General features: G+C 42.8%; 1 protein-coding gene across 9 annotated transcripts in view; it reads left to right on the forward strand.

Annotated features, from left to right (window-relative positions):
• The window catches only part of PLCH1 (phospholipase C eta 1), a gene marked incomplete at its 5' end in the record, with an annotated part of 168,068 nt that extends 160,431 nt beyond the window's left edge, over positions 1-7,637 (forward strand). For 5 of the 9 annotated variants that reach the window (XM_080657948.1, XM_080657949.1, XM_080657950.1 and 2 more), the window contains 3 exons: positions 840-899; positions 1,317-1,671; positions 4,278-7,637. In XM_080657948.1, the coding sequence (XP_080514074.1) occupies positions 840-899; positions 1,317-1,671; positions 4,278-6,349 (2,487 nt within the window). In that variant the 3' untranslated portion in view covers positions 6,350-7,637. Of the gene's footprint in view, positions 1-839; positions 900-1,316; positions 1,672-3,949; positions 3,978-4,277 lie in introns of all 9 variants that reach the window. The other 4 variants (XM_080657952.1, XM_080657953.1, XM_080657955.1 and 1 more) reach the window with 3 other exon arrangements.
• Between the last annotated feature and the right edge of the window lie 13,423 nt (positions 7,638-21,060).

Below are 21,060 nucleotides of genomic sequence, written 5' to 3' on the forward strand. Positions count from 1 at the left end.
GAGAGCACTGAGTAAGGCCCAGAAATACTGTTCTCTCCCAGGAAGAATGCGTAGCGTGGAGCTTTGCTGCAGAGGCATATACATCCTCTGTGCCTCAGCTTTCTCACCTGTACGTGTGGAGTAAAAATAGTACCTACCGCATAAATAAGTAAATGTTATCCTTAGAAATCTGCCTGGCCCATAATAAATGCTCAAAAATGTTGGCTGATATTAATATTACCTCGACTACAAGCAATTGCTAGGAAATGGATGAATTCAGCCTCAATTAGGGGTTTATGTTTCTCACATCAGTCATAGGTGATGGGATGTCTGAGAATCTAATCTCTAAGAGTGATGCAGTTTTATTCCTCGACTTTCTACGTTTGGTCCTGGGTTTCTGTTTGTGCTGCTTGTTGATATTTTTTCCTCTGGCCTAAATACACACAAATATAAATGATCAAAAAATGACTCTTAATTTCTAGGAATCCCAGGGTAACTAAGTATTTTTTCTAGTATTTATCATTCTTGACCGAAATAGTAAAATTCAGAAGTTGTTTAAAACTTGATCCAGAAATAAATTAAAATATGAAAAAGAAAATGTTCCACAGGACTTCTCTCTCCTAAACAAGTGTCCACTTAGAAGTCATAGAATTTATTATTTTCAAGGTCTGTTTGGGTTGGGATGCACAAACCGCCATGTGGTGGTGTGAGTGGAGCCATGAATGAACCCGTGGCTAAAATCACTGAGACCCCAAGACAAGGGTTATAGAAGCATATATGCATTTTTTCTTTCGTTTTCCCTTGTGCCACCTTGAACTGAGCCCAGATTGTGTTTTGTCTGTTTGTCTCTTCCCTTACAGTGGAGCCCTTTAATACTCAACCCCAGTTACACTATATTGCACTTTCTAGGAGCTACAAAGGTAGTTGCTCAGCATGGTGCTTTGTTCTTGCTGACATATGTCTTTTTTAAACAGTTATGGCCTCATACTCTGTCATGTCACTCCATTTTCCTGCTTACCAGTTTGAAACACACATCCGTTGCTTTAAGGCGGCTGAAGTTTTTAACAGTCTGTTAACTGTGAAAACTTTCCCTGCCCCCTCCTCACCTCTGGGTAGGAAACTTCTGGAAGGCTGCCTTCCTCACGAAGGTGGATAAGACGTGCATGACGTTGTGCAAACATGCTGTGAGCTGCTGTTTTCTTGGTCTGAATATATTGCAATGGCTGAAAATTTCCATTTTGTATTCCATTTTTCATGGAGCTGTGTCATCTTAAAAGGGCAAGATGTTGACACCACTCCCTTTGCTGACTTCGTGGTTGGTCCTTTTGTATCTCCAGAACAGACAGCTCCAAGGTCTGAAGGGACTGTTCAATAAGAACCCCAGGCACAGTTCTTCAGAAAGCAGTTCCCATTACGTGCGGAAGCGATCGATTGGAGAGAGGATTCTGCGCCGCACGGCCAGCGCGCCGGCCAAAGGCAGGAAAAAGAGCAAAATGGGCTTCCAGGAGGTGGTGGAGGTAAAGGACTCCGTGTCTGAGGCTGCCAGGGCTCAGGATGGTGTTGTGAGGAGGACCACGAGGAGCCTGCAGGTGCGCCCGGTCTCCATGCCTGTTGACAAGTGCTTTCTGGGGGCTTTGTCGCTGCCTGTATCCGAAACAGCAGAAGACACTGACGGAAAAGAAAACTTTCTGGGTAAGATGCTTTAAGTTTCTCTAAAAAGAAACCCCTGTAAGCGGCATTTTGATCTCTAGTTATTATAATGTGGTTGACATTTGTAGTCAAAGTAAAACACACTGAAAAATAAATAGTTGTTAAAGTTATTTAAAAAAAAAAATATATATATATATATATTTGTATTGATTTCAGAGAGGAAGGGAGAGGGAGAGAAACACCAATGATGAGACTCAGTGATCGGCTGCCTCCTGCACGCCCCCTACTGGGGATTGAGCCTGCAACCCCGGGCATGTGCCTGACCGGGAATCGAAGGATAACTTCCTTGTTCATAGGTCAACACTGAGCCACACCGGCCGGACTAACCACTGAGCAACACCGGCTGGACTGAAGTTATTTTTTTAGACCAGATTTTAAACTTTGGGGAGAGGGTGGTAGAAGAGCTTAAGCCTAAACTCACATTGACATCTAAAAGTGACAGTGAGTGATGAGACATCAGCAGGGGTGATTGCAGTGATCTATTGGGTCTGGTAGAGAGAGGTGAAACCTGCAGAATATGAGCAGAGACCTTGGTTTTCTCGGTGGGTACCTTATATACTGATTGTTCTCAGGCTGAATAGGAATGTATTGATTTTTCTGAAGTTGAATATAGTTGTATTTCTCTCCCCAACATATCATATATTTCTGTGACTGGGAATGTTTGTGGAGAAAGAGGAAAAACCAGATGTTAAAGCAAGTTACTATTTTCACTTAAACATCTCTGATTCCTCCAGAGGTAGCTCAGGCACTGTTTTCCTGTGGCCTCGTTTCCCTGACCCCTGGATGCTGTTGGGAAGGCAGCCTGGCTGCAGCTCCTTCCGGGTTATAGGCTCCTCAAGCATGTTACCCAGCTTTTCCCCTAATGTGAGCAGAATACTTCCCTCATATCAAGAACTTGATAAACAGTGAGGCTTGCCTTGCAATGTACCAAAGACTTCTTGGCTTGTGTCAGTGATTCCTTCTCCTGCCTTATTCTAGATAATTTAGCACCAAAACTATGTTCATTCGATGTCTCTGAAACAAGTACGTTTTAATTAAATCAGGATAATTTCAGACAAGTTGAATGTGATACCTATTTCTTTTAGGAAATTCTCCTTTTATCATACGATGTAACTTCAATAATCGATTTTCTCATAAGCACCATTTTGTGCTTATATTAATTTTTTTATTTTAAAGATATTTTAGGGAGATACACCAATTTTTGAATGGCTTATTTGAATAAGAAAAGGGAGTTTAAAAGTCTGAAATTTTTGCTAAGAGGAATATCAGAGGAGAGATGAAATACATGCCTCAAAATTTATATTAGAATTCCATTTGGGAGAAAATAAAACTACATTTAATAAAAATTGGTAGTTATTCTGTCAATGCCAAAATTAAGATGTTAATAGCATTAAGGTGAGTTAGAAAGCAATATTGAGGTGATGTTTTTTTCTTCCATTTAAAAAACAATTATATAAGTTAGTCTTTCATATATGTATATGTATATGTATAGATAAAATTTGTAGCAAATATGGAGCAATACATAGCCATGGAATGATTCAAGTTATAATGTAGAAAAAATATTAAGTGGTGAAAATGCTGAATATAAAATTCTATACATAGTTCTTTTCCTCTACAAAAACATACAGTGCCTGACTCTGAGTGGTAACATTATTGGAAATTTAATTATTTTCCTTATAATTTCAGGGTTTATCAAAGATTTATGATGAATATTTTTAGTTAGGAAAATATTTAATAATTAAACAAATTATTTTTTTTATATATCATGACTGAAAGCATTGAAATACTATTAAAAGAATCTGACCAAGAATACTTAAACACCCAATATTGTCTTAGCACTATAATAAGCATGATGGGGTACCCCAAATTGCTGTGATTTGTGTGTTTTTACAGTTTTCCTTACTGTGCTTGATATTTTGCTGCCTCTTGTAGGGGAGATTGCAATGTAAAATGTGTTTACTAGAAACAAAAATATGATAACAGAAAATTAGGCATTCACAATGGCATAGAATTAGTGACTGATTCTTCAATTTTACATTTTAAAGACAATATATTGACATTTTAATATATTTATTGCACCTTCCATTTTATTTTAGAAATTAATTATATCTTTTGCCAGAACAATTTTTTAAAATAATATCATTTGTACTTTTAATACATGCTTAACTCTGAAAACTTATAGTATCTTGCTTACAGGTACCACAATACTTTGTTTAACAGAGCTGTCTTGTTCTGTTTTTATTGCCATGCTTCTGTGTAGTACAAATCTGAATAGGAAACAACTTAAGGTAATCCTCACTGTAAAAGTATGGTAACTCATTGACATTTTTTTTTTTGGATAATGAATATTACATCCTTAACTGATGTAATCGATATTCAAAGGGAAACCTCAGTGAAATTCCTATACATATATTTTACCATTTCATCACACAGATACTTTGTTGAAAATCTATGCAATCCATAATTATATCCTTTCACGATGTAACAGATTCACATTCTCCATTTGTCTGTCTGAAGACAAACATGAGTGTGTGCAGCTTCTACATAAAGTGCTACATGTCACTTAAAATGTTGTTTGTTTCATTCAGCAGAAGATGGGGATGGCAGCAGAAATGGGAAGGCAAGTATAAAAGATCAACGTTTTCCACATTTCAGCAAAAAGTTATCCTCTTCCTCCAGCGCTCTCCTCCACAAAGACATCAGCCAAGGGGACTCTGCTGTTTCTATTACCAAGATGTCAATCACAGAACATGAGGGAGTGCCAGGTCCCAAGGGTGGGAGAACCAAACCAACAGTGTCAGGTGATGGCCAGGAACATTGCTACCCCAACAGATCCCTCTCCCCGCAGAAGCATTTGGCCCTTAATCCTGCAGTTAACCTAACGCAAGATCCGTATGGTGTGAAAACTAAGGAGAATGGGAATGCGGGGGGCTTTGTGGAAGGGAAAAGCACATTGTCAGGAAGCATCCTTTCTCAGAGCCATCTGGAGATTAAAAGCATGGATGGTAATTGTGGTAAGGGCAGAGCTACAACATCCTTTTCTTTGTCAGACGTCTCTACGCTCTGTCCTGACACACCTGACTTACATTCTACCGAGATTCTGCAGGAGAGTGACATTTCCCACCTTATCGACAATGTCACTTTAACGAATGAGAATGAGCCGGGCAGCTCCATCTCAGCACTGATTGGCCAGTTTGATGAGACCAGGGATCAGGTCACAGTTGTTTCTCATCTTCATGGCACCCGTATGAGGTCAGACCATCCTCCGTTGCCCACCATGGACCTAAAAATGCCCTTCAAACATGACTTTCCCAAGGGAAAGGCATCCTTACTCTGCTCAACTCCTGAGCGGATTGCGTTCTTAAGTCCTGAGACCCCCGAACGCTCAACACACACCGTGGTTTGTGAAACTACCTGCACTCCTAACGTCTCTAAAACCAAACTAGATGATGCCCCTTCTGCTAAGGCCAAGACAGGGGCCATGGAAAGCAACCTGCCTTGTTCCTCTAACACTTCTCACTGCTGGTTACCAAAAAGTCCCCCCAATGGGAAAGACTGGGAAATCCTGAAGAACAGCCTTGCCTCTTCCACCGACGTGACCCTGGGAGACGGAATAGCTGACCCCACACTCTGTTTAATTTCTGGGGAGAGCAGTCTTGTGGAAATCGATGGAGACTCAGAAAATCTGTCTATAACCACCTATGATTATAGGCGAGAAGGCACAAGTCCCCTTGCTTCTCCTTTCAAACTGAAGTACAGTGGGGATGTGGTGGACCATTTTCAAAGAGGCTTGAGAAATGGCTACTGCAAAGCGACTCTCCACCCTCCTGTCTCTGAAATATTCAACACTAGTCAAGGTGTCAAAAATCAAAGTCGTTCTTGTCTAGCCTATCAGGGTGCTGGTTTTATGCACAAGCACTTCTCCAATTCAGATGCAAAAATGAACCAGACCTGCGTGCCCCCGTCTGGTGCCCAAGACTTGCATGCCCCTGCGCCCAAGCAGCCCCAGCAGCCTCCCCTGCCTGTTCTGAAGCTGCCCAGTCCTTGCAAATCCAAAAGCCTGGGGGACTTAACATCGGAGGACATTGCCTGCAATTTCGAAAGCAAGTACCAGTGTATTAGTAAGAGTTTTGTTACAACGGGCATCCGAGACAGGAAGGGTGTGACTGTGAAGACACAGTCGTTAGAGCCTATGGATGGCCTGACAGAGCAGCTGCGGAAACTCGTGTCCTTTGACCAGGAAGACAGCTGCCAGGTGCTGTATGCAAAGCAGGATGCCAATCAGTTCCCCAGGGCGCTGGTCAGAAAGCTGTCATCCAGAAGTCAGAGCAGAGTGCGCAATATTGCCAGCCGTGCCAAGGAGAAGCAGGAAGCCAACAAGCAAAAGGGTGTGAACCCCACCCACGTGGGTGGAGTGGTTCTTCGAAACAAGCCCACGGCACCCGCGCCCGCGGGGAACCGGCACTCCACCGGCTCCTACATAGCCGGCTACCTGAGCAACACCAAGGGCAGCGGCGTGGAAGGCCGGGGCATCCCCGAGGGCGCATGCGCAGCCCTGCACGCGGGCCATGCCGACCAGCTTTGTTCAGATAATTCTGTTTTTCAGACAGAGCCAAGCAGCGATGATAAACCAGAAATTTATTTTCTTTTGAGACTGTGAATTACATAACGCTGCATTTTCAATGTTTACAAGGTATTCTGTAGAACTGTCAAGAGTTTTCAGTAAACAGGGTCCTTGGCTTTGAAATGATTTGAACATGTATTTTTAAACTTGTATTTTGGTCTCCCTTTGACTCCATGAGTTCTTCCTGTTTATGCGTTTATGTATGGATTTGGGTGGCATTCCCCACGTACCTGTATGATCTTTCTCCCTGTGGTGTAAACTCTATCAGTATGAAATATGTGCATGCCCTCCATGCGAACCTTCTCAGCAGCTTGGGTGACAGTGTACGTATGTTCACCTGAAATCACAGTCACCAATGTAGTCATTTTCACTTTCTAACTTGAGTTAGCTAAGAGACTTTGCAAAGGACGAAGGGATGAATTCTTTATTTTAAAGCCATTATCATCGTTCCTATTTTTCCTCCTTTGTTGAGAATCCCAGATGCGTTTTTACAACTTGGTTAAAAGGTGATTAAAATAGTTACCTTATCTTTTAAGATTTCTCTCCCCCAACCAGAATAAGAGTTCTGGTAGCTACTCCCCCCAGACCCTCTCATTTTACAGCAGGCGGTGAGGTGTGGAATAAAGCAAAATTCTGTATGCTAGTATAAGGACAAACTTTGTTTTACATAAATTTTGTTACATATTTTTGCTAATGGCTTTGTATGTAATAAGAACACAGTTGCCAAGCTGGTGTTTGTACTTTTGAATTTTCTGATTGAATAATAGGCTGCAAATAATGGCTTTCAGAATGAGAGACTTTCAGATGCTAACAATAGTAGCAGAAATTGAAAACTTCCCCCAAAGCTTTTGAGAAAAAAAAACACACCACAAAACTTGATCCTAATAAAACCCAAGTGAATAATTAGAAGAAACCTTTTCCTTTAGGGAACCAAGTAACTATATTTTAGTACCAACATACATTATTTTCACTGTGAATCCATTTTTTATTGTATGTTCAGATGTCTCTCTTTGCTTTTTTGTAACATTCACTGCAATGATGTTCTTTGGGAATTCATGAAAATATAATTAAAGCAGATTTTTAAACACTTGGTGACCCCCCTTTTTTTTTTCAATTGAAGTTCATATGATGACTGATAAGTACAGAACTCAGAACACTTGGAAATATTTCTTTTTCATCTTTTTGCAGCAGAAGGGATAAGTTCTACAGGGGACGGTTTTAAGCAGCATTTTATGTCTCTGGGTGTTTTCATTATGCTTCAAAGACCATATTTGTAAGGTGACTTGAAAAGAAATCAAATATAATGAGTTCCTTGCATTTGGTGTTGATATTGCTAGTTTAAAAATATTCCTTCCTGCAGGGGAGGGTGGTTAGGAAGAGATCAACCAATGAACTTGTATGCATATATGCATAACCCATGGACAATGGGGTGGTGAGGGCCTGGGTGGGGGAATGTGGGGAGGACGGGAGTGGGCTGGAAGAGGTTAATGGGGGGAAAGGAGGACCTATGTAATACTTTAAACAATAAAGATTTTTTAAAAAATTCCTTCCCAAATCCTAGGCGGGTGGGCACGGGCGGGGCGGTGGGGGGGGGGGGTACGTGGGAAAAGCAGGCAAGATGCTTTGTTTGGCAGATCAGACTACGTGAAGCTTTGTTGTGTGAGGGAGGAGTGGGAAGAAAAGCAATCAGACCCTGGTTACCCTCAGTCCCCAGTTCTGATCTTCCCCAATGCTAAGGGTCCTCCTGTCTTTGGACAAGCACTGGGATGCTGGTTGGGATGGAAATGTAATGGTGGGAGGGAGAGTTACTCCTCTTCATTCCCTTAGTGAACTTGAGATGTTTTTGTCTTCTTGGGAGTTCTGAACCCACAAAGTTTCATCCTTAGACTTTGGCTTGTTTTTAAAGTGTACTTGTCTTAAAAGAGATTGGCATGATGTAATTGTGTTGAAATTCATTTGCAAAGGGATAGAATGTAGCTGCCTGCCTATTGTAATTTGACAGAATTTGTGTTCTTACAGAAATCCAGGAGTTTACATTTGGATGTCAACCCTGTCAGAAATTGATCTAGTAGTAAAATATGTTTGGTGCCAAGTGATGGGTTATCAGACCAACCCCTTGGTGTCCATGTGTGTTTGTTGCCTATACATGCAATCTTATTCTACTAATAGAACTTAAGAAGAGAAAGAGAAAGCAACTTCATAATTACTGTTTGGGGATGGCCTAATAAGGCAGAGGAGGCAATACATCTTCAATTTTACCACAAACTTTCAGCGCTCAGATTAGATTCCAAACCATGGTTTCTTTCACGATTTAGTAGAATGGATCAGGAACTTACACAGTCACAAGGAAATCACATAGCAGGTGAGATCTCAAGCAAGACAGTAACAGGCTTGCAATTTTTTTCTTCCTTTTGTGAGCTAGCAAGTCCAGGAATCCCTCTGTCTCTGACTATGCAGTTTCAAAGTTTTCTCATTTGACTTATTTCTTACAAGCTGGATGGAATATTCCAAGGCTGAGCAGTGGCTGGGAGAGTTGTCTACAGCAGTGACAATGTCCACAGAAGACAGAATAAAGTTTCTTTGCATAAGTCTGATCAAGCCATCTTTCCTGCTTAAAAGCCTTTAGTGGATCCACATATTGGTAAAATAAGGTTCCATTTTGTTGCACACAAGGACTTCTTTGATTTGGTGCCCTTGTCTGTTTCTACAGCCTGGTTTCCTCTGCCTGAGAATGCCCTTTCCTGCTTTGCACACTGCATTTTCCAAGATGTATCCTGGAAGATCCTGTTCTCTAGACAGTCTTCTCTGATTGTTGTCTTCTCTTCCCTGGTTGTACCCAACCCATCTAGAATAACTTGATTCCATTTGGGGGTCTCCAATTCCTCTCCATTGTATCAATCTATTCACATGTCTGCCTCCTACACTGGACTTTGACTTCTCTGAGGGCAGTAATTAGACCTGTGCCCTTTCCCTAGCTCAAGGCCCGGAACAAGATTCCATGCTTTTTTCTCCTTCCACACGCACAACAAACTGAGACATTGGACAAATGTTTTCTCTCACATTTGCCTATGTTCCCTTATCAATTTATCAAATGTTTACTGGATGCAAATAGGTAACAGGCTTGTTAAGAACAGAATCCTCTGGCATATTTCAACATGGTTCTTTATGTCCTTCTGCTACTGGAAACTTGAGGGTATATTTCTCCATATTCACTGTGAGGACCTAGTGGAGCTCCTGGAGGTTAAACTCACAAATGTGTGGGGGCCCTGTGACTGGTTCACCTTGGAGTTTTTAATTCTCAGATTGTCCACACTGAGCCTCCAGTAATTCATCCATTACAGGTTTTCCTACTCTGGCATTGGTTCCCATGGAGGTGACTGTTCCTGGGTTTCTGCTCTGGTAAGTTGTGATTTTCTGTATTCAAATATAAAAAGTCTCTCCAATTTTGGGAGCAGCAGTTTGCCCTGTGACCTTATATCTGTGACAGATCTTTTAAAAAAGCTGTTAATTTTTCATTTTGTTCTGCTTTATAACTGCTGTTAGAATGGAGTGGTGACTTCTAAGCTCCTTAATGTCAGATTGGAAACAGAGTCCTGAATCACCCACTCTTTAAAAGAAACTAAAATAGTTGACTTCTTGCTCAGTATTACAGAAAAAGTACCTACAGCAAAATCTAACATGCTAACATTGTATTGGGGGTGGTGAGGTGGGTGCATTCCTAGGGAAGCAAGAATGAGGATAAAGGCAATTGAGGCAAAAAAAAAAAAAAAAAAAAGAAAGAAAGAAAAGAAAAAATTCAAGAGGATGAGCTAATAAGACCGTCACATCTTCCTGACACAGTCAGCCAGATGCTGAGATTTGCAGGATCTCTCCTGAGAAGCCATATGGAAACACCACACCTCAGAGCAGTCTATCGGAGAGAAGGAAGGGTGAGAAATGTACCTCCTGGTGTCATTCCCCTCCATTGTATCAATCTGTTCACATGTCTGCCTCCTCCACTGAACTTTTACTTCTCTGAGGGCAGTAATTAGACCTGTGCCCTCTCCCTAGCTCAAGGCCTGGTACAAGATTCTGTGCTTTTTTCTCCTTCCACACACACAACAAACTGAGACATTTGACAAACATTTTCTCTCACATTTGCCTACGTTCTCTTATCAATTTATCAAGTGTTTACTGGATGCAAATAGGTACCAGGCTTGTTAAGAACAGAATCCTCTGCCCTAATCGGTTATGCTCAGTGGATAGAGCATCGGCCTGGGGACTGAAGGGTCCCAGGGTCCCAGGTTCGATTCTGGTCAAGGGCATGTACCTTGGTTGTGGGCACATCCCCAGTAGGGGGTGTGCAGGAAGCAGCTGATCGATGTTTCTCTCCCATCGATGTTTCTAACTCTCTATCCCTCTCCCCTCCTCTCTGTAAAAAGTCAATAAAATATATTTAAAAAAAAAAAAAAGAACAGAATCCTCTGGTGTAGTAAAGTTCACCTTACAAGGCATTAACTTCCTATATGTCCAGGTTGTAGTATGTAGCCCTTCCAGGCAGCCCCTGAGGCAGTCAGAGTCTCTGACCTACAGTGTATCAGTAACTCCCTGTCATTTGGGGCTAAATGTGGGGGCCTTCAATGTTCAGTGGCAGTGGCTGAGACTTAAACACTGTGGGTATATTTCAAATATCTGGAAGCATTGCAAACAGTTGCGGTCTGGGTGGAATGGGGTAGACAGGGAGTGGTGGATCTAGGGTGATACACAGACTGAGTTTCCTATACTACATCCCTGCACCAATCAGATTCACTTGCATCCTGTTATAATATCCTAGATCTTGTATGAGAACAGGACGCTTTCTCTACTGCTTAAAGAAGGAGGTGCAAGGCTAATCCTTCAAAGTAGTGGTAAGTTTCAATCACCTAAGATTTAAAGAGGATTAGAAACAAGTGATAGTTTTCACTGCTGCAGTGGTACCCAGGGTCAAAGCTGATATTTAACAACTCCCTTGTCTGTCACCCATTCTAGTATCTCTCACCTTTAGTCAGTATATCAGCCGCTCTAGGTTGCTTGCTTGGTATGTTGCACAGTCCCTCATCCCTAATATACATGAACTCTCAGTTGTTTTCCTCAGTCAAGCAATAGTTGCTGTGAGTGTCCATTTACAACTATCATTGGGCACAGAATCTCCAAGTGGTGCCTCAGTGAGTCCTGCCAATGTAGGTGTACTTGTATTTGTCCCCATTGTGTAGCAACCGCTGGAATGACAGTCAAACCATTCAGTATAGAAATTCTTTTCTTGTCCATTGGCATGCTGAGTTAAAAATAGTTCAATTCCAGTTCGGTAAAATACTTAATGTGTTTTCTGGGAAGCAATGCTCCCCTGGGAATCAAGATCTCCAAACCCAGCAGATACAAGGTTGTAGGGACAGAAAGTACAAATTCTGCAACTGGGTCATTGAGAGTGATGGTGAGAGAGGCTAAGCCGAGTTCTACCTCTTGGTTTCTGGAGCACCTGCTTTTGGATCCATGTATAGGTTCTGAGCTTCCCACCAGAGCCACTTGGTTCATTTGCCTATTGTGCAAGCAGTGGGTTGGCCAAAGAGGAGCTGGTTGACACTCTTGAACCTCCTGTGGCTATTCCTATATTTTCAGAGTCACTCCTGAGAGAGACTGTATTGTGACAGTGATTCATTTCTATAGAACTCCAATATAGCATTGTAACTGTCTTTGATCAAGACTTAGGTTCAAGACTTTTCCTTCTCCATCAGTTGGTTATAGGTGATTTCCCATGAGGCCATAGGTGTGAGCTTAGGAAGTGGCACCTGTGCAACAGGGGCAGGTGATATGGAGTTCTAGGCCAACAAGTCATAGTTTTTGCATCTTCTGAGCTACTTGAGTCTTTTTTTTTAATACTAGAGCCTGGTGCACGAAATTCATGCATTGGTGGTGGTGGTGGTGGGGGGTCCTCTCAGCCCGGATTGCGAGAGGGTGCAGGCCAGGCCGAGGGACCCCATTGGTGCATGATCAGGGCTGGGGAGGGACCGTGGGAGGGCTCCAGGGTGTATCCGGCCCATCTCACTCAGTCCCGATCTTGGCAGGACTCCAGCTGCAAGCTAACCTACCGGTCAGAGCATCTGCCCCCTGGTGGTCGGTGCACATCATAGCAACTGGTTGACCAATTGACTGTCTGCCCCCTGGTGGTCAGTGCTTGTCATAGTGAGCAGTTGAGCAGCCTTAGCATATCATTAGTATATTATGCTTTGATTGGTTGAATGGCCAACCGGTCGACCAGACACTTAGCATATTAGGCTTTTATTATATAGGATATCATTTCCTTAACACTAGTTTGTTTCTATGCCTTTCAATCTCTTTCTGGGAGTTTGTGTTAACACCAAGCTCATGTCAGGCAACTGCAATTGCACAGTTACTTGTGCCATAGTCAGGCTTTACTTCAGAGGGTGTGTCCCTTCATGTTCCAGACCACTGGATCCCTAAAAAGTTCACTGATGTGTCAGACTCCTTAATCATCAAGGACTTACCACCTACCCTCTGACATATATATGTTTTAGTAGGGCATTCAAAGTTCTTGACCCATTTTCCTTATTATGTCCCATTAGTAAAATGTCAATTAGTATAGAAGGCTAGCATGATGGACTGCGGAATATCAAGATGATTGATACCACTCCGGAGTAGACCATGACAGCAGGAAAATTAACACAGACCTCGGGCAAGAGAGTGAAGATGTACTGCCCTCCTTGCAATATAAAGGTTAACTGCTTTTGGTCCTCTCTGTTGATAAGAATCAGGAATAAAGCATTCAGTAGAGCAAAAGCCTCAAATGATGTACCAGAGGTTGACTTGACTTCTTGACTTACTCCAATAAAATTTATATCTAAGCACAGAAACTGTCATTTAGGATACTGCTTTGTTTATAATAATCCACTGCAACCCACCACGAGCCATATGCCTTTTTTTTTTTTTTTTTTTTTTTTTTGCAGAGGCCAGATGGGTGGAATGACTAGGTATATTATGGGAACCTTCAACCCCTCAATCTTTTAAATCTTTGTTGGAACAAGTTTCTGCATTGTTTTGCGGAGGGAGTTAATACTGCTTCTGATTTAATGTTTTGGCCTGGAGGGAAGATACATTGCACCTTTTAATCATAATATTCCTTAATTCACAGGTCAGGAAACCAGATGCCAACTTCTAAGCATGTCTGCCCCATTAGGCATTCAGAGACTAGAGAAATAGCAAGAGTGAGTCCTTTGATCTATTAGATCCACTGTAAGATGGACTTGAGCTCGAACACCATTTGTAGTCTGGTATCTACAAGGTTCCATTTTAACTGGAGGACCATGTTTTGATGTTACCTTATTCTCACCATTCTCAAGAAGTCTGGATATTTCCCTTTCTTTCTTTCTTTTTTAAAAAATGTGTTCTTATTGCTCCTAGAGAAAGAGAGAGAGAGAGAAACATTGAAGTGAGAGAGAAACATGGATCATCTACCTTGCGCACACACCCTAATCCAGGTTCGAGCCAGCAACTTGGGTGTGTGCCCTGACTGGGAATCAAACTGGTGACCTTTCAATGCATGTGATGATGCCCAGCCAACTGAGCCACACCAGCCAGGGCTATTCCCTTTTTTTGGTGCACAGTTATTCTGGCAAATTTGAGGAAGGGTTAGAGAATTATTTGCTATCCTTTTGGTGTCATTGTAGGGACACAGATTTCCCTTCCAACAATGGTCTGTATCTGTGAAGTGACTTAGATCTAGTAACTAGAAATTGAAATTTTCCATTTTAATGTCTTAACATCAGCCTATGCTCATTAGTGGCCAATTCTTTTTGGCTTTAAAAATCAAACAAAAATTTTAGTTTAATGGTTCTCAAGCTTTCACATGTATCCAATCAACTAGAGGGCTAGTTAAAACAGATTGCTGGGCCATGTCACCAGAATGGAGTGGGGCTTGAGAATTTTTATTTCAGACAAGTTCCAAGGTGATGCTAAAGCTGCTGCTCTTAGGATCAAGCTCTGACAACCACTCTTCTAGAGGGTTGTTTGTCTGTGTTACCTTTGGGGAAAAAAGCATCGATTAGCTGTAATAGTAGATCATTTGGCATTTGGGGCCAAAACACCTTGATTGCCATTCTAAGCCATTCTGCTCAGTATGGTAATTATACTCACATGGCCTCTGATTTTTCTAGAATCCCAATATCCCCATTGATATTAAGAAGCCCACTGGTATGCCAGGATCTTCCACTGTCAACCCTGGCCTGAAAAGGACACCCAACAGTGAGTTTCTCAACAATGTCCATGCCCCCATGATCATGTCTCTGCCCCATGATCAATGCATTTCTTAGTCAAGGGATTCTCCCACCGTCCCCCTTGGAGAATATACTCAGGTGGTGAGTTTGCATGTCTTCATTCTAATACTTCCTTTTTTCCTGACCCTTCTGACCCCCTCCTCATTACTCTGCCAAGTAAATTCCAACACAATTCCCAAGCCATGGTGAATTCAGGCTTTAAGCAGTGATACCAGATAACATTAAGTAGGCATTAAATGTTATTGGGACATCATTAAGACCTGCTAGACATTAAATTCCAAGTTATGGATGAGTTGTCCGTTTGAATGAATTCTCCTGGTCTTAAATTCCAGATTCTTGATCTAATACCCTCAAGATCTACCCCCATTGATGTTTCTCTGGGTCTTCCTTTATATATTTACTAGGAGCCCAGGGCGCCGCCCTGCCTTGACACCTGAACCTCTCCACGCAGAGCTCCAGCGTGCCTGGCCCAGGCCCCGACCCTTCTGGCCTTCTCTGGCTGCCTCAAGCCCTGCCTTCAGTCCCTCCAGTTGTTTGGGCTGGTCCCTCCTTCGCCAGGCACCTCCCCGCTTCCACCCTGTCTCCAGAGCAACTCGGCAGCTCTGCCCCCTCATGGCACTGGAGGAGGGTGTGGAGGCCTTCTGCCTGTTGTGCTGTGCTCCTTCCCCTGGCAGGTGGGCAGCAGGGCACTCTGAGTGTGAGTGGTGGGTGGTGAAGGACTGGTGAGGGGGACCCTACGGGCTCTCACCACCCCCCCCCCGCCCTCACCGGCATGGGATGGTCCCGCCTCCTCATGGGAACCTCCCCACTTCTGCCTCGTCTCTGGAGCAATGCCCCACCTCACATGCACAGGCAGCCTCCTGTGATAGGTTGTTACGCGTTACGGTGTCCCGACCATTAGCATATTAGCTCTTTATTATGATGATGATCTGGTCTTACCACTTGCCTTAGAGCTATCTACTAGTATACCTTTCACAGAATGTCTTAAAAGGACAATCAGCTGCCCTGAGCTTATCAAGGATTTCAATACCATCATAAGTGGCCAATCATGGCAGTAGTCCCATAATTATCATTAACCTTATATTGATCAATTGCAGTGGCAACTTGATATCCCCAAGGCTTACCCTAAACCTCCACCTTATCCCAATCAACCCCAGGAAAGAGCATTAGTAATTCTGATGCCACAGCGTGCCAGCCATTATCACTACCCCACTTCTGCTACCAGTTGCCTCAGGTTGGCTTTTTACAGAAGACAATTTGAGAGACAGCTTTCATGCTAATGTTTTATGGAGGTACAGTCCCAGGGAAGCAAGAGTAAGGGGGAAAGGAACCAGGCAAGGAATGAGGGAGGGAAATGACAAGAAGAATTACCAAGCTGGTCATGACTTCAGCGCTAACATAGCTGGTTGCTCAGTCTTGTAAGACATTTCCAGAAAGGCCAAATGAAATTACTGCATTTCAGCTCAGTCTATTAGGGTAAGAATGACGGACAAATACCTGTTGACTCCCGCCTGACTCCTGCCTTTCATTGTTGACACCTGCTTTCTTTGGGTGTTATCTTCTCCATCTTGCCAGCTGTGTTACCTAGCCTTTCCCAGCTACCTGAGGAAGCCAGAGCCTCCGTGGGTGTAGTCTGGCAGGTGTCAGACATGGTGATCTCTCTTTGTCAGCTAGAGCTGTACATGGGAACTTCCCGAACAGTGGTGGTGGCAGTGGGCGTAGTAGTTGGGATGGAAAACTGTAGGTCAGGTGTGATTCATTGCTGAGGATATTCTGGGAGGTGAGCAGACAGCTGTCGTGGTGCAAGTGGTGGTGGCAGGGCCACGCAACAACAGTGCATACACTTGGTTCAGCTCAGCTAGTTAGTGTATTTATCTGGTCATTTTAACATCTTCTCTAAGGCCCATTGGAAGCAGTTTCAATACCAAGATCTGGAAATTAATTTTAAAAAATTTAGCCGAATTCCCTAACCTTATGAATTTTACAAAATATTTTGTGAAACATACATAGAGATAGATAACATTAACATAATATGACAAAGGCAAACATGGGGTGAGCAGGGAGCACAGCAAGGGGCAGCTAGCTCAGTTTGGGGGGGTTAGGGCTGGTCAGGGACAATCTCTTTGAGGCATTACTGGCTTACAACCAGTAGCTTAGGGCCCATGCCCAGAAGTGCCCATGCTGGGGGTTTAATGCTTTGTGGTGCCTTCTTTGAAATTCTTACTAGTTTTATCTTGGAATGTATGTTTTGTAAATAAAGTCCAATGGGACATGGAGCATATGCCAGGGGCTTAGTTCAGATTTACCTTCTGCTGCTTCCCTATCTTCCCAGGAGGGGTTCTCAGCAGCCCTGGGGCAGAGAGGCAAGCAGGTGGTAGGGAGGGTAGTGGAAGGGGGAAGGGAGGACCGCTTGCTGTCATCGCCCTCCATCCTAAGCATAGACCAGCAGCAGGAAGAAGTTAGACTTGGACCCTGCAGTGTCTGGGGTAAGCAAGGTGTCAGGTGCCCCGACCTGGGCTGGCAGCACCACAGGCATGTTTGGCAGGCAACTGGGTGGAGACCTCTCTTGCACCCTCAGTTCAGGTACCAGGTTGCCCCTCTGTACAGGTGCTATCCTTGGGTAGGGTGACAGTCAATCTTGACTTCTCCACGCACATTTTCATTGTGCCTTAGGTCCATAAAATTATGTGCTTAGCCCTGCCTGGAGCTGATGATGCTGGAACTGATTTTTGAAGGATAAATAGAAAATTTCTAGGAGAAAAGGATAGGGAAGGACCTGGAAGGGTCTCCTAAGAAGAGGGAATAACATGAACAAATGTATGAAGCATAAAAATCTCACCACACATGCAGAAGGGGCTTCTTTTTCTCCTCTCACAGACATGTTGGTGGATGGTGGTTCCATTTACTGAGATGAGGAAAAGGTATGGGTGGACCAGGGAAAGGCCCCTCTTGGTCAGGATAATTTGAGATTCCCATTAGGCACCCATTTGGAGAGGTCAGGTTGACAGCCTGGAGTGTCAGGTAGAGATCAGGGCTGGATATGGGTTTGGGACTGTCCGGCACAGGTGGATCAGGTGGGGTTGCCCAGGTAGAGGATGTAGAGAGAGCAGAGAAGGTTTTTAGATGGTGAGCAGAAGAGGAAGGCCAAGGAAAGGAGATGAGAAACATGCAGTAACAAAGGAAGAAATTGGGAGAGTGTCACGGAAGGAAAAGATGACAGCATTTGAAGAAGGAGGTCTGCACATAGTTTAAAAAGTTTTAGGTAAATATTGCAAGGTCAAGCTATTTCACAGAAAAAATGTAGATCTTTGGCCTTTCATGAACAATTGACAGGTCTGACAACATGGGGCTCACATTCTGCAGGGTAAACCCCTGCACTCTCCAGCTTCCCCCATCCCCTCTCCCTCTCGTCTCCCTGATTGCTAGGGCTTGTCAGTCCTCATTTACCATCATGCTCCCGTCATCAAATGTCCACAGGAGAGAACTGTTTCTCTGTGCATAACTCTCCACCACAGCCTGGAAAACAGGAGATGGCCCAAAAAAGCCGTGTGTTTAAAAGCAAACTTGGAGCCCTAGCCGGTTTTGCTCAGTGGATACAGCGTCAGCCCATGGACTGAAGGGTCCCAGGTTTGATTCTGGTCAAGGGCGTGTACCTCAGTTGCAGGCTCTCTCCCTGGCCCTGTTTGGGGTGTGTGAGGAGGCAACTAATGGATGTGTCTCTCTCACATTGATGTTTCTCTTTCTCTGTCTCTTCCCCTTCCTTCCACTCTCTCTAAAAACCAATGGAAAAATATCCTCGGGCGAGGATTCACAAAAAAATAAATAAATAAAAGCAAACTCAGAGAGTGTGCGTTTCTTTGTGTGTGTTTTAATAAGGAAACACAACCTCTTCAAAGAAGCAGCCCTGCCTGTCTTATTCTATTGTAATTCATTATCTCCTTGGCTTTTGAGTTGATCCTACTTGAAATTCATTTGCAAATTCAGTTCCCAGGACAGATCTTTCTCAAATGGTTTCATCATGTTATTTTTCCTACTCAATTAACCTCCGTGAGTCCAGAGTGTTGGTGTCCATGTTTTCGAAACATAGAATATATGAACTGACTGAGGATGTTTCTCAAATAGAAATTCACACTTAGAAGCATCTGTCTCCTGTCCTCTGCTGATTCTCCCAGCTGCCAATTTGGAGCAAAATGGTACTTGTGATAAGGCCTGACATTGCCAGTTCAAATCAAATTCTACCCAAAAGTCCATTTTCTTTTCTTCTTTTTAAAAAATATTTTTATTGATTTCAGAGAGGAAGGGAGAGTGAAAGAGAGACACAAACTTCAATGATGAGAGAGAATCATTGATCACCTGCCTTCTGCACATCCCCTCACTGGGGATCGAGCCCACAACCCAAACATGTGCCCCAAACAGGAATTGAACCATGCCCTCCAGGTTTATAGGTAGATGCTCAACCACTGAGCCATCGCAGCCAGGCACATGGTTATATTTTATTATCAAAAAATTATAGAAGAAAGAAATCACTTATATGTCAAAATTCATCATTTGTTTCCAATCACATTTTTCTTAAGACTTCCAAGCTCTTCAATTTGTTTTTACTCTGCATTCCTTTGACATTTATGCTTTGAATAAGTCATCATTTGGCATTATTCTTCAGGCTGTGGTGTGATTTATTTTTACAGCTAGTTCCTTATTTCCATTTTGCTTTTCACAGCGAGACCACAGCTTGCTCTGAACACAGTACAGTGTCAGAGGGCATAATCAATGTGCTGGGTTTCTCATACTCCCTCAGTGTATCCTTCACCTCCAGTTGCTATTTCAGTGCTTGTTTGTGTAATATACTTTAAATAATGTTTTGAACTTTTTTTTTCATTTTGAGGTCATTTTAGACTGATAAAACCATTGTAAAAATAGCACAAAGAATTCCTGCACAGCCTTCACCCAGCTTCCCCAAATGTTCACATCTTATAATAACCACAGTACAATGGTCAGAAACAGGAAGTCAATACTGATACAATACTATTAACCTATAGTCTGTATTCAAATTTTATCAATTATCCCACTAATAATCTTTTTTTTTTTTTCTGAACCAAATTCCATGCTAGAATTCCACATTGCATTTAATTACATACCTTCTTGGTCTCCTTTAACCTGTGAAAGTTCCTCAACCTGTTTTTTTTTTTTTTTTTTTTTTTTTTTTTTTTTTTTGTCTTTCATGGCCTTGACACTTTTGAAGAGTACTGGCCAGTTATTTTGTAAACTGTTCCTCCATTTTGGTCTGTCTCATATTTTGTCATAATTAAATTTAGGTTATGCATTATTGATAAAAATCTCACATACCTGGTGCAATGCTGCTTCCACTCTGGGTGGGGTGGTCTCTTCCACTGGCAAAGAAGATTCATCAGAATTTGGGAGCTCAGTGTCCACAGCTTTGTCAGGGTCTCCCCACATATCCCCCATTCTTTCCGATTCAATGCCCTCACTTTAACTGTGGACACTCTGTGAGGCTGGGAGTTCAACTTGCATTGTAATTCAGCCAATAACATGATGAGATTCTGCTTTTGCTTTTCAGCAATCTCAGCCCTGCAGCTACAGGAGATTAGGGTCCTTCCGGACACAAATAGAAGTTTTCAGGTCCTTAATGTAGTGCCTGAGCTGGGAATTTATATCCATGAGCTCATCATTTTCTTTACACTACTTTGCCTAACAACATTAGGAGCTACCAGCCAACCTCATCATATTTGTTAGATTCCCAAAAATGTTTGTAAGTACCATGTACACACTCAGCTCCTTGCTTCTTATAAGTGGTTGATTAGGAGTATCCAATGCATTTTGTGTATCTCTATTGCCAGATCAAGCCAAGGGCTATCAGTGCTCTCTCTACCACTGGAAATAGAGCCATTAGCATCTTTAAATCTAATCAGATTAGAGAGCAAAAAAGCCCAGAATCACCAGAATAAATTCAGAAAACTCATTCTTAAAATTATTTTCCTCTACAACTACTCATAGTACCAAAATATCTGTATTAGCCAGGGTTCTCCAGAGAAACAGAAAAAAAGGGGGGGGAGAGAGAGAGAGAGAGAGAGAGAGAGAGAGAGAGAGAGAGAGAGAGAGAGAGAGAGAGAATTGGCTCATGCGATTATGGGGCCTGAGGAGTCCAGATCCAGGAGAGCAAATGGTATAGTTTCAGTGATGTGCCAGCTCGAAGGCCGTAAGGCAGAGAGAAAGAGTTCTTACTCAGCCTGTTTATTCTACTCTGGCCTTCAACTGATTGGATGCAGCCCACCCATGTTGGGGAGGACAGTCTGCTTTACTCAGTCCACCAATTCAGATGTTAACCTCCAGAAACACCCTCACAATCACACCCAGAATAATGTTTAACCAAATATCTTGGTACCCCATGGGCCAGGCAAGTGGACACGGAAAATTAGTCATCAC

This window comes from Plecotus auritus, assembly GCF_963455305.1.
Source record: "Plecotus auritus genome assembly, chromosome: 2".
Classification (NCBI taxonomy): domain Eukaryota; kingdom Metazoa; phylum Chordata; class Mammalia; order Chiroptera; family Vespertilionidae; genus Plecotus; species Plecotus auritus.